The sequence below is a fragment of the Crotalus tigris genome, unplaced genomic scaffold (assembly GCF_016545835.1).
Source record: "Crotalus tigris isolate CLP2741 ecotype Arizona unplaced genomic scaffold, ASM1654583v1 scf7180000018155.2402879, whole genome shotgun sequence".
NCBI classification, from domain to species: Eukaryota; Metazoa; Chordata; class Lepidosauria; order Squamata; family Viperidae; genus Crotalus; species Crotalus tigris.
In genome coordinates, this window is record NW_024096851.1 from 95694 (window position 1) to 108865 (window position 13172).

At 35.2% G+C, this 13172-nt stretch overlaps 1 protein-coding gene across 2 annotated transcripts in view; it reads right to left on the reverse strand.

Moving 5' to 3' along the window:
• FMN2 (formin 2) overlaps window positions 1-13172 on the reverse strand; it is a 196273-nt gene that overhangs the window by 11524 nt on the left and 171577 nt on the right. Inside the window, exons 17-18 of one of the 2 annotated variants that reach the window (XR_005557298.1) lie at window positions 10250-10410; window positions 5713-5770 (exon numbers count right to left, since the gene is read on the reverse strand). Coding sequence is in view for 1 of the 2 variants with exons in the window: in XM_039348448.1 (XP_039204382.1) it covers window positions 5621-5770 (150 nt within the window). In the remaining variant the exon portion in view is untranslated. Of the gene's footprint in view, window positions 1-5620; window positions 5771-10249; window positions 10411-13172 lie in introns of those variants that run through there. The other variant, XM_039348448.1, reaches the window with a different exon arrangement.

The window sequence follows — 13172 nt, forward strand, 5'->3', positions numbered from 1 at the left end:
ATATGTAATTAAAGGAATATATACAGCTAGGCTAGACAGTGTCCTGGATGCCTTCATAGGAACTGCTTTACATACTACATCTAGAATGACTTAAACCCTAAATATCTGAAACAGTGCTATTTTCATAGTTGTATTCGGTTACATTATATTAGTATTGAGGCCAGGCAGAAATATATTTCTTTACCAAGAAAATATTACCAGGATTACAGGCATTGTCTAGCATTCTTCCTGATGCAGAAGATATGTAGAAATAGATATATAGATACATGTCCATCTCATTCACAGAGTGACTCTGAGTTTAAAGTAAGATATTTCTGACAGAGAACCATTTAGCCTTATTGATCTCATTTAATAACTGAAAGTCTACTACTTCTCTGGGCAAAGTGTATTTTGGTCTTTGGTAGCAACTTCAACATTCAATTGGAATAGGTTTTCTTGTAATTTAAGCCCATGATTCTGTGATCTATGACAATATACACATCCTGGCATTCACTTTTCTGGTAAGTGTTATCATAACATTCTTCAGGGTTTTTTTCTTTCAGCATAAACATGCAAGTCTTTTCAATTACTTTTTCTAGAACTTAGTTTCTAGTTCCTTGATAAACCTTTGGCCTTCCCTTGATCTCATTCTTTTTTCAGCCCTGGTGCTCAGAAGGGGACATTATATTTGAAATGGAGCTTGACCAGTATAGAATAGAGTAGAATCATTGCTTCCTATAATTTGGAAACCATATTTCTACTTACTTTTTCAGTGCTTAGGATAGAATTCATCTAACTCTAAAGACTTGAACTCATTGAAAATAAATAATTTCCTGACCATATCTCTGTCAATCTGGTTGCTCAACTTTCTCCTTTCAAATTTTCTATTAGGATACATGCCATTTTTTTAGAGAAGACTGAGTGAAAAAAGGAATAGGACAATTTATCCTTTTCCATGGTTATTTGCTAGCTTAGCATATTGACATTTTCACTAAACAGATTCTTTTCTTTATATTTTCCCTGAACATATCTGAAAAAGCCCTTGTAGTATTCCGAGCATCCTTCACCAGTCTAGGTCATTTTGAACTTTATCATTTACAGTTCCAACTTTTGTATAATCTTCCTTGGAGACATCCTTATTCTTTTGAAATTTCAGATCATCACTGAACTCTTTGGTCAACCACACTTCTTTTGATACTTTTCTGTTTTTCTTCTCCACAGGAATTATTTAGTTTAATTCCTCCTTTCTTAGGAATTTCTACTCCTTACAGCTCTTTTTTCCTACTAGTTTTTCCTTGTCATGGAATCCTACTTAGCATTATTCTTATTTATTAAAATCCATTTCAAGTACAAACTAGGTATTTTTTTAAATTTTACTTTTTCTTAAACTCAAACACTTTATTATTACAGTCAGTTCTCTCCAGTATAATGTTGCTGCTACTTCCCTTTCATTAACTAAACATTCATTATATATTAACATTAAGTCATGGGTAGCTTTCTTTTAGTATCTTCCTTCAGTAATTTTTCAGCAAGACAAGTCTGAATATTCTGGTGAGACAATCTGTCCCCCAACGGTTGCCATTGGTACTTACTGCTTCCTTGAAAGATCTGCAAAATACTTTGTGAAAGTATTTAAAATTATTCTAGTTAATGTTTAAAGAGTGCATCTTCTGTATTGTTAATATATTTTTGTTAGACTCTCCTACACTGAAATTAAAAAAAAATCAATAATACGGTATGTACGTGGCATAAGGTATACAAATAAATACAGGAGTCTCAATCAGAAGACAATTGTAGATTGCTGTTATGACCAAAATAAATAAATAAATAAAAATAAAATAAAATAAAATAGGAACCTTTACAGGAAATTCTCTAAAATGTGTTATTTGGGTGCCTAAGGAATGATACATATCAATGCCACATTCTATCCACAAAATGTCGTGTTCCCAGCATTTTAGTTAGAATCTTCACTTCAGTTTTCTAACTCTTCTGTTGCAACAGAGATAACATTTAACAGCACTGAGAAAATGCAAGCACATATGTTTCTCCCACTACAAAGACAAATGGGATCAGAAATGCTGTTGATTCTTTGCCAGTGCCCCTCTTCCAGAGACATAAGATATGCTGTTCATTTCAGGAATAAAATCTTTCCCTTTCAATTCACACCCTGCCTAAAACACAAGAGAAATGGTAGAGGATAAAGAGGTTAGGAAACCTTGGAATGAGCAATTAAGATTCCTGCCATCTCTCTTAGCCAAAAGTGAAGAAGAATGATGACTACTAAAAGAACAGAGTGCAGTCACACTCCATTGCTGTCAATGTTGAGCTAAGTAAACCTTTGGATACTCTCATGTATTATGAATGACTGGAATGTAAGCCATTGTTCATGCAAGCAATATCTGGTTACTCAAAGATTCAGCGCATACCACTGTGAATTGCATTTTTTTTTTTAAAAAAAAAGACCTCTGCATTTAAAATAAAATCTGGAAAAGAGAAAAAGGTCAAAGGTTCCAGAGCAAAGTTAAAATGCAGACAGCAGGTGCAACATTTGGTTATGATGTCAATGAGAAAATGTCCACGTTTTGCTAAAAAACTAGCTTGGGATTCTCCTAAATTATCAAAATACATCATCATATTGATAGCATGAAATAAAGCTTCAAGGTTTGGCTTTAGTAAAAGCTCCTGCCATTAATTCTTTGCTTCCATTTCTTATAGTAATACATACTACTATAAGAATTGGAACCAGTTCATATATATATATTTGGACATACAGTAGTAGATGTGAGCCTATAAGGTGGAGCAGACTAAAGAAATCAGTAGCGCTTAGCAGTCAGGACTACTTTTATTGTAACAGCTACAGTTATAGAATCTTGCATGTGCTTCCTAAATGTGCTTCCTCCCCTCCCTCAATTTATCTTCATCTGAACTGGGGAAGGGCCTGAATGACACATTTAATCAAATTAGTTTCTTAATGGGCTCAAGCCCCAAATTTCCTCCTATCCTTCAAGGCTTTTCCCTATTCCTTCTGTACTAGAATAACTGGAACTCTTCTTAGAAGTTCACCATAGAAGAAATATGAACCTAATGATAGGTTAGAAAATCAAGTCAAATAGATACAAAAGATCCATCTGCCTCAGGTAACTTGGTGCCCACAAAACATTTCTATTCATGGACTGTAGGAATTGAAAATTATCTGAAAGGCACCAGGCTCAGATCTGTTTTAATCATCTTTGACAGATACTCTCAGAACTTTTTGTTAACCATTTTTTTTTGTGGCCAAATAACTTTTTACTAATTTCCAATTGATATGGGCTACATCCTTTATATCTTCATCTTTGGTATCAGTAAAATTTCATTGTTGTAGCTTTATAAGCCATAGGAAGCTTTTATAAACCGTAAGATGGAATATGATAGAAAAACTGAAGATAAAAAAAATGTTAAAATGAATGTTATTGTACTGAGGATTCTATATTCTTCTGAGTTCAAAATAGCACTGTCAATGAAAATAATACACAAACACCTTAGGCTGAAATAATATGACTGAATGTAACATGAACATGAATCTCTTTTACATCTATTGATTTGAATTACTTGTGTTGGGGGGGAAGCAGAAGGTAAATTATGATAGACTGGGAGATCTGAGTGATTTGCAATAGTTTAGCAAAGGTTTACAGTTCCTAATTATTTATTCTCCCCCAAACTGTTCTGCTTAAATGATAAAAGTTGTGGTGGAAGCAACTGGAATTGAATGTGGATGCACAGCAACTGAAAGCTTTATTTGAGTTTTGCTAATTCGAAATATATTTTGGACTTGGAATTCTGTAAATCTCAGAGCATATCTTTTGCTAAGTCAGGGCCAATGCATCCTAAGATTCTTAATATAAAAACAAAATAATTATCATAAGCTTACTTATGTTTTATGCTGTTGAGGAAATGAACTGAGCAACGGCTGCAAATCACCTAGAGTGCTGTCCGTGAATGGTTGGTGCTGATACATTCAGGCAGCATAACTGATGCTTTGTATTCTTTGCCTGATCTATTCCTACTGTTCAAAAATAGAAAGAGGAGGCTGCTCCCTTTGATAGTGAATTAAGAAAACATTTAGTAATAGACATGTAGGAGGACTTATTCCGCCTTTTCTTTCTACAAAAAAGCTTAGTCTTTATATACATATATAAAAAGATTAAACTGGAATGCTTCATCCAAGTATTCATTTTTAAATCTAATGAACTAGGACTTTTCAACTTAAAAATATTCCTGGCCATTTAAAGAATATTTTGAATCACTTAGGAATAGCATGGTTGACTTTTCTGTCTTAGCAATGAGTACATGAACACTGAGATAATTGTAGCCCTTGGTAGTTTAGCACAATTCTTGAGTTGCTTTTTTTTGTCTATATACTTGAGCAACTCTTCAGTGAGTTGTTAATTTCAATTATCAAAAGGGAATTAATCACTTCAGTAAATCAGCCACTAACAGATAAATTAATGCAAAATGCACAGGCTTCAGTAATGCAACTATATTCAAGACACAGACTTGTCCATTCTATATCTGTTGGTCTGCAGTACAAAGTAGACTGCGTAGCAACTACTCTTAAGAGAAGAAGGTGGAGACTATGTGTACCCTTGGAGTTCTGGTATGGTTTCCAGCCTTCTCCTCCTCCCCCTCCCCCCTCCTCCTCAACTTTCACTAATTATAAGTTTAAAATAAATATAATAGTTTTAAGATACATGGCACAGTGTGATAAATTTAGAAAATCTTGGAAAAGACATAGCAAAGAGAAATTTTAAAATAGACAAATTTATCCTGATATGTTCCAGGTATAAACAGCAGTATTTTGGAATCTTATCTCAGGGTAAAATCTTGCCAAGATATTTAGCAATATTATTCTGTTGTAAGAAGAAGTACAACATGTTCTATAGCAGCGTAACAGAGAGCATATAAATTCCACTATAATCTTTGATGAAGGAGACTTTAACATAAAAATCATTGGACTGTAGTAAATTTGCTAGAATTTGAAATGCTTGGGCACATTTACTGTTTTCATAGTGACAGAACCTAAAGGGCAGTAAGCCTACTAGCTATTATTATTTATTTTTATTTTCATATTTATATATTGCTTTCTTGAGTTAAAAACCCAGATTGTCTCTCTGTAAACAGTCTGTACAGTTCATTTAGTGACCATTCCAAGTTAAAATGGTGCTGAAAAAAGTGACTTATGACCATTTTTCACACTTAACAACCATTGCAGTATCTCCATGGTCACATGATCAAAATTCAGACCTGGGGCAACTGATTTCATATTTATGATGGCTGCAGTGTGATCAACTGTTGAGATCTTCCAACAAGCAAAGTCAATGGGGAAGCCAGATTCACTAAAGACATGTATTACTAACTTAACAATTGCAGTGATTCACTTAACAATTGTAGCAAGAAAGGTTGTAAAATGGGGCAAATTTCACTTAATAACTGTCTCGCTTAGTAACAGACATTTTGGGCTCTGTTATGGTTGTAAGTCGAGGACTACGTGTATAAGATAATCATGAAAAAAAAGAAAGAAATCTCCTCCCTTCAGTCAGAATACCCAGCCTTAAATTCCCAGAATATTCTAACAATTTAAAGTGGATTAGATGTTACTTACCTTTCTTGCAAAATAAGTTTATTTTCTTTTTTCCAAAATTCTTTAAAATCAGAACTGAATTCATGCCATATACTGAAGAAAGCATTCAAGGAAACCTCCTTTTCACCCATTTTTGGTTTCATACAGAAATATGCCGCAGTCTCCAAAAAGCTATCAAAGAAAACAAAGACAGCAGCTATTTAACATTATTTTATCTGCTTCTCTCATACAGAGATGATAGTTTTTTTTACATTGTGAAAGCAAAATTTCATTGAAAAATTGCATGGGACCAGTTTTGAAAACCAAGAAAACCAGATTGCTATTACCATTCACCTTTTCATAGCATAACAGTCTTTTTACAATGTAGATCATGATTGCTGTTGTGCTTTTTAGGGAATTTTTAATTCATGGCTAGTACAGCAAAGACACCATATATGCTTTTATCTGGCTGCCTGTTCCACCTGATTTTTTTTTTTTAAATCAATTAAAAAATAAATAGAAATTGTCAGACTGGATAGCAAAACAGTTAGCAATCCTTTGTGAGAAAAAATTATATATATGCATATGCAATATTTGTTGCCTGTATAGAATAGAATTCTTTATTGGCCAAATGTGATTGGACACACAAGGGTATTTTTTTGTTATTTTTTAAATATATTTGTATATTTGTTGCCTATACAAGGACAATTATACAATTATTCTTTTGTTAGTTTTGTGGATATGAACATGAGAAAAGCTTAGATTCCAGCTTTACTTTCTACTTTTATTCTTGGGCAATTTACTGGTTTTTTTTTTTTTTAGTGTTATCCAGTTTGTCTTCTAGTCAATGAATTCTTTATTGGTGACAAAGCCACCATGACAGCCACTGTTGGGAATGAACTAGTCCCATTCTTTATGTCAGCTATTTTATGAATGAACACACAACATGCCTTTGGCATTCCAAATATGGCCACCAGCCTTAAAAATTGAGGATTGCTGAACAGTTGTATCCTTCTTATGAAATAAAAATATGTCACATAATGATTGAATCTAGCAATGGGCAAAAGGTCCTGCAATGAAATCAAATCATTCCCAAAACAATTATGAAGCCCTTGTTCTAGAATGTTGTATAAAAGGAGACCTTAAAGAAGATACTTTTCATTGTTACTTTTGTTGTCATCTGATAGCTGACATATTTACACAGAATAAAACTTGGTTAAAGAGGGAGCCTTGATTTACGACAGGTGAAAACAATCTTTTCTCCCAGATTGAGTCAAACTCATGGGATTGAACAATATTCTAGGTCTTTTCAAAGACACTACAATCAGTGTGCAGCTCATTTAGAAAGAGGCAGCACTAAATATCACCAGATTCTCCCACAAATACCTTATGTTCACATATTTGCTGTACACCGTTGTATACATAGCAACTGAAACTACCTAGGAATAATATGCTAGGTCCACAAAGCAACACTGCATTTACCCAAGGACATTTAAGATTAAAAACATCACATTCAAAGCAGTCCCTCCAGGCTCTATGTTTAAATATAGGATAATAATAAACCATAATTCTCCATTTCAAGCCTTTTCAACAATTGAGAAGCCAGAATAGATTGAAATTCTCATAAATAAATGCTTGATGAGTTTGATAAATAGCACTAACATTTACTGGAGACATGAAAGCTTTTGTTAAGAATACTATGTGATCAAAAGGGGGTAAAGGCAGGCTTTTGCACAGATCACTGCTAATCTTGCTGGGAACCAAGAGAAAGCTGATTCAGACACAAGGAGACATTTAACTGCCAACGGAATTCCTTTATCTAAACAGCTACAAGAAATAATCAAGTCCTCAGCTGGGTCACTTCTGCAAAAGTGAGCTTGTTTGTAAGATGCAAAACATCAGATGCTGGAATGCTGTCAAAAATAATACACAAATATCATTTATATACAAATATGGAGAATAGGGATTGCAATACAAGGAGGCTTAGAAGCAGGGTTCCTAAGGAATTAAGTTGTTTATCAAGTGAGCGCAGGCAAGTTGTATTTAAAGTAATCACCTCCATTTGTTCTGAGAAAGTTTCCCATATATGGTGATTAAACCAACTCCACAGCATTCATTTATCAAAAGAAAAAGAAAAAAAAGAAAAAGAAAGAAAAGAAAATAGAAAAGTGAATGCGAGGTTTGGCATACTATCTTCAAAACAACTAGTTCTGATATATAGAGAGTGCAAATATCTTCATACTGAATTTGAAGGGAAATACATTTGCTTTTTTAAATAAGCTTTATAATTAGAGAATTATAGACAACATTTTAATTCATAAGCTATGCATTCTGAGCAAGAACCTTACCAATGTTAATAACTTAAAGATATAACGTTTCTATTGCTAACCAGATTGTTTAAGAATGCTAATTTTTCCATTTAAATTTACATGTTTAATGAGGGGGTATCTTTTAGCAAACAATTCAGCATTAGTTTTAGGCAGAGCTGCATATGAACTGTGGTCAATTCTAAAGGCTGGTAACAAAACTTCAAAAAAACATATGTATTTAAAAAGGCACTTCTTAAGTTTCTCCAGGTTTGGTGCAGAAACAATCGGCAGCTGTAAGGTTTTTTTTTACTTTGGCTTTTGTTATAATCTAACTTGTTTCTTCCTTCTGTCTATATCTCTACCTCTGTCTGTCTTAATCTCAGGTTTAATTATATTTAGTTTTGGAAAATTGGAAAATTGTTTATTTTACCTAATAGCTAATTTTACTACTTTGGTGTTTTGGAAGTCTCTTTTAAAGGTAAAAAAGCAGGGTATAAATATCTTTAACAAATATAGGCTGCAGAATAAGATACAACTTTTCAGGAGCTATTTTCAGATGATTTCAAATGCTATTTTATTATCCTCCTGCTTGTACAATGAGGTGTTTCTTTCTCACTTTTAGCTCTATAAAACCCCAAAATTATTTTAAAGGATCCTTTCCTTTCTAGGCATGTCTTCCTATAAGTCTTGCAGTGAATAAAAGAATCTGTCCTGTGAATTCCTGGATGCTCTACTGCTGGCAGGTGGGCAAACGGGAAGCAACCTAAAGTTTAGAAACTCATTAAAGTAGGAATGTATTGAGGAGCAATCGATCAAAGGAAGTCCATTTAAACAAAGAAATTTCTGACAATAACACAAGTATTAATGGAAAAAGGTCCTAAAGGCGAATTTTAAAAAATGACAATATATTATTGCTGTCACATTCTTTATAATAAACTAATCTTGCGAAGATTATAAGATAAAAATGGAAATAGACATCTCCTATTTATTGACTGCAACCAATGCTCAATATAATAAATCCTTAGCAGGCAAAGAGGAGGACAAACCAGGGTCAATGATTTCCCAAGTACAAGGGCTGAACATAGAAAACTGCTGAAGTGTATGCTAGGAGGGTGTAGAAGGGGTGTAATTAGAGGAAAAACCTGCCAACCAAACTCCCCAGTTCTCGTCATGGGTTTGCTAATTACATTCTTGTCCCTTTGGTGAGGACACTTCCTAATGAAAGCAGTCTTTGCAAAGCTAGTGCAGGGGGTTGAAAGCTCTTAGCTTAGATGCTTATCTTGAGAGTTAGAACATCGGAATTACCCAATGTTTCCACCACTAACACAGAAGGTGGGGGAGGTCGTTGTTGGGGATTAATAGAGGCAGCAAAGGTCAGGAGCTTTGCTTTGGCTAGCCTGACTTTTCAATCCTGCTTAGAAAAACGAGCCTTTGGTTGTTCACACTGCTATTTTGTTTATGGAGGGCAGAGGCTAAATATCTCTTGCAAGGATTTCCAAGCGGCTCAGATTCTCCCATATTCAAGACCGAGATATTCTTTAATAAAGATAGTGCCTTGCTATTTGCTTTTTATGGCTTCAATTCCAGAACAATTAGTAGACCAAAATCCAGCAGAATCAAACAGAATGATTTTTTTTTCCTTTCAGGAAAGCAATGGTGCAAGAGATTCTGCTAGCAACACTTCAGGTACATAAGTGCAAGAGGATTATTTTGTACCAAAAAAAGATCAAAAGGCAATGCCAAGGGAATATCTTGGCTTGGAATTGTCTCCCCCCCCCCAGGTTCTGGATCTGTGCCCGTAGAATTTTAAATAATAACATCCCCCCCCAATTCTCATGTAAAGATGGCAATTTCTTACTGAAATGTTGTTAAATGTCACTTGAGAATGCTGTACTCATTTCAGAAGAACTGCATTCTAAGGTATATGGGATATCCAGTACCTAAAAGCACTCTGTACTGATCCCTGGTCCATGAAAAGTGCATTTCATTACTTGAATACCATCACAGGAAGACCCCATATCTATTGCCTAATCCATGAAGACATGGGACATCTTAAGCAAGGCCTAAATATATAACTTTTTATGCAAATGATTCATTTTTGTGTGTGTGCATGATCTTTGCTAAAGTTAAGCAGGGAGTGCTTGATTTAGATTTGAACTTTTTATCACTATAGAAAACATCGCAACATCCCTTATAATATTGTATCTGTTCCTCGTGGAAGTGCATTCATAGTGGAAAGATCTGATTGTCCTTGAAAGATTATGAATAATAACATCCCTTACCAGGAATGCTTATCAGTGTGCTTGGAAGTAGAGGTTGAGACAGCTGTGTATGTTCTCTTGAGTTGCCCTTTATACCTTACCTTGCAAGCAGAGCTAATTTCTCCCCTTATTAGCAGATGCTTGGGTTGGCCGCAATCAGGGATTGTAAGTATTTTATTAAGGGATCAGTCTAGTGAAATCTCCAGGAAAGTTGCAAAATTCTGCACCACCGCAATTGCTATTGGAAGGCGTTGGGTCTGATCTATGCATAGACAAGAATAGATTTTGATAAACATACTGGATTATGAAGCTCTTAAAAATTATTTTTGCTTGCTTTGTAAAGTTGCTTTCAAGTAACTTTTTCCCCCAATCTGATGTCAACCTATTTTCTATAAGCTACGGTATGTGTATGTGACTGCATATCTAATATTTATATATCTCTGTGTATAGAAAAAAGCTATTATAAAGTATTGGAAATTTCTGAACATGAAAACAAATGCTGGTGTCTAAATCAGAAGTACACAGTGCAGGTTGGAGTGCATCTTTGCGACCAGTAGGAGGAGGGTATTCTACAAGAGGACATTTGTATTCAGATCAGCCTTTCTTAGATCACTATATGGTAGATCCAGTTCGCACCAGTTCGGTAGAACTGGTAGCTACTTTTTTGTTGCCCAGGCCCAGAATGGACTTCCGGAAGCGGCATCCACACAGAGAACTGGTTGTTCACATATTTGAATCCCACCACTGGGTAGATACCAAGCCAAGGTAGCACCCTGAAGAGGTGTTTTCTGCTAAATCTTAGTTAACAGGTGGATACCTAAAGAAAAGGGCATATTATTATTTCTTCACTTCCTAAGTAGTATGGGTCTTTCTATGGATTTAGAAAACTGGTAGTCAATAGAACATTTTCAGAATAGTTTAGTACCTATTCTAACTATTTAATAACCTAGCTAAATCTAGCTGTAGCATTCTGCACTGGTTGCAGTCTCTGGGCTGACTACATGGTTAGCCCCAAATGCAGTATGTTTTACTAATCTAGGGTTGAGATTATTTTCTAGGTTCATATGACACTTGTATAGAAATCATTCTGAATGATATACAAAAAAGTAAATATTAAAAGCACGAAGGTCTCAGTATAAAAAATCCTCTAATACTCTAAAAGAATTGGAGAAAAAAATATGTGTTTTCGGTCATCTTCTGATTTCACGGACTGGTAGCGGTGGCAGTAGCGGCAGCAGCTGGGGGGAGGAAGTGATGGTTTTGCATGCACAAAGAAGCTTCTGCACATGTGCAAATGAAGTTTCGTATGGCCTGCATGCCTGATTCCCAACAGGCTACGGACCAGTACTGGTTCACAGCCTGGGGGTTTGGGACTGCTGTTCTAAACTGTAACAAGGAAGAGACAGGCTTCAGTTTTATGGGACTATGTTATCCAGCAGGTAACCTGGACTGAAGCTATATAAGGTTATACTATACTAGATCTCCGTTTGTATCTTACTGCAGAAGGCATTTGTACTTCCAACAATATCATGCACAGCATATAACATTCCCAGTTCCTGAACAGAGTAACTACATTTGCAAAATACCTCCATCTTCTTGAACTTCACCCTCAACTCAGTGAATACCACTTCTAGATTCTGGTCTTGCACAGACTCTCTTGATACAGATAAATCAAATAGGTCAGGGAAATAATGTTGGATAGCTTAAATCCATATTTCCCAATGTTCTTGAGACATCGTAGCTTAACTGACCTGAGAAAGAGGTATGATTATCTCATGCTATACTCTGAGTGTGACCATAGTATCATAATGTTCTGAATTACAGAAGAACAGCATGGTGCCTAGCGGTCTAAAAGAATAACCAAAGCTGCACTCTAATGGAATAGCTGGTTAAAGTTTCAAGGCAAGGAAAAGAAAAGGTACTTCAACAAGTCATTCAGTGTTATTTCCACTCTTCATTTAGATAAATTGTCATTTTGCAGACCTCTAGAAACTGTCAACAATCAAAGGATCAGAGCGCATTTTCTGAAGAACACATATCTCCTTCAAGATATCTGGCATTATAGGTCAGATCCATCCTGTCAGTCTCCTATAGTTAGATCAAATTGGCCATAACAGGCAGAAATAGAAGCTGGGAAGACGTGGAGCTGAATGCTCACACGCTTGGATTTCTAGAGCTGAAATTACTTCTGCAAAATGGAAGTACTGTAGATGGAACCTTGAATGCCCCTTTGCACTTGCAACAACTGAGGCAAACCACATCAGCACAAAACTGAGTGATTTTATTCCAGTAGTGCCTTGCAAATGAGACATAGCAGATGTCTGTGGGTTCACTGGTAGCAGCAGATGTTAAAAGCCCCCAAACCAACTACATGAAGCAACTTTCCTGGATGTTGCAATATGAAAAAAAGGGGAAAAAAGAGGACATTTTTTTCCTTAAACAAACCTTCTTCTAGTTCCTTGATCTACTTAATGAGAACTATAATGAAGTTTCAAACACCAACTCTTTATCAAGCCTGTGTGTTTGAATTTTACTCCAAAAATAAGTGTTGACTGTGTTCAGACTCTATATTAAGATTTATTTCTTTTATCACAAAAACAACATGGAATAAGCGTGAAAATGGTTTATAATGGCTATAATAAATGTGATAAATAAATATTGATAATTTTAGTTTTTTTGTATGTTTGCTACGGATCCTTCTAAAAGTTTCCGAAATAGGGATTTAAAGCTTTGTTGCTGGTACAACTAACTGCCTCCACTCTTATTACTAGAAGCTCACAGCTACTGCTCCTATACTCCAGCAGAGTAATGTGCATTTGCATCACAGACCAGCTGAGAAAAAAGGACTACAACAACACCAATGAAGATACTTTGCCATGTTAGTGCTCAAGCTTATCAGTCTCTGGAAGAAACTGGCAGCACCTCGTATAAACCATTGGATATGGGAAAATATTCACATATCATTTTAAACAATCAGTCGAAAAGACACCTAAAGGACTGTGTTATGATATAATCATGCATTTT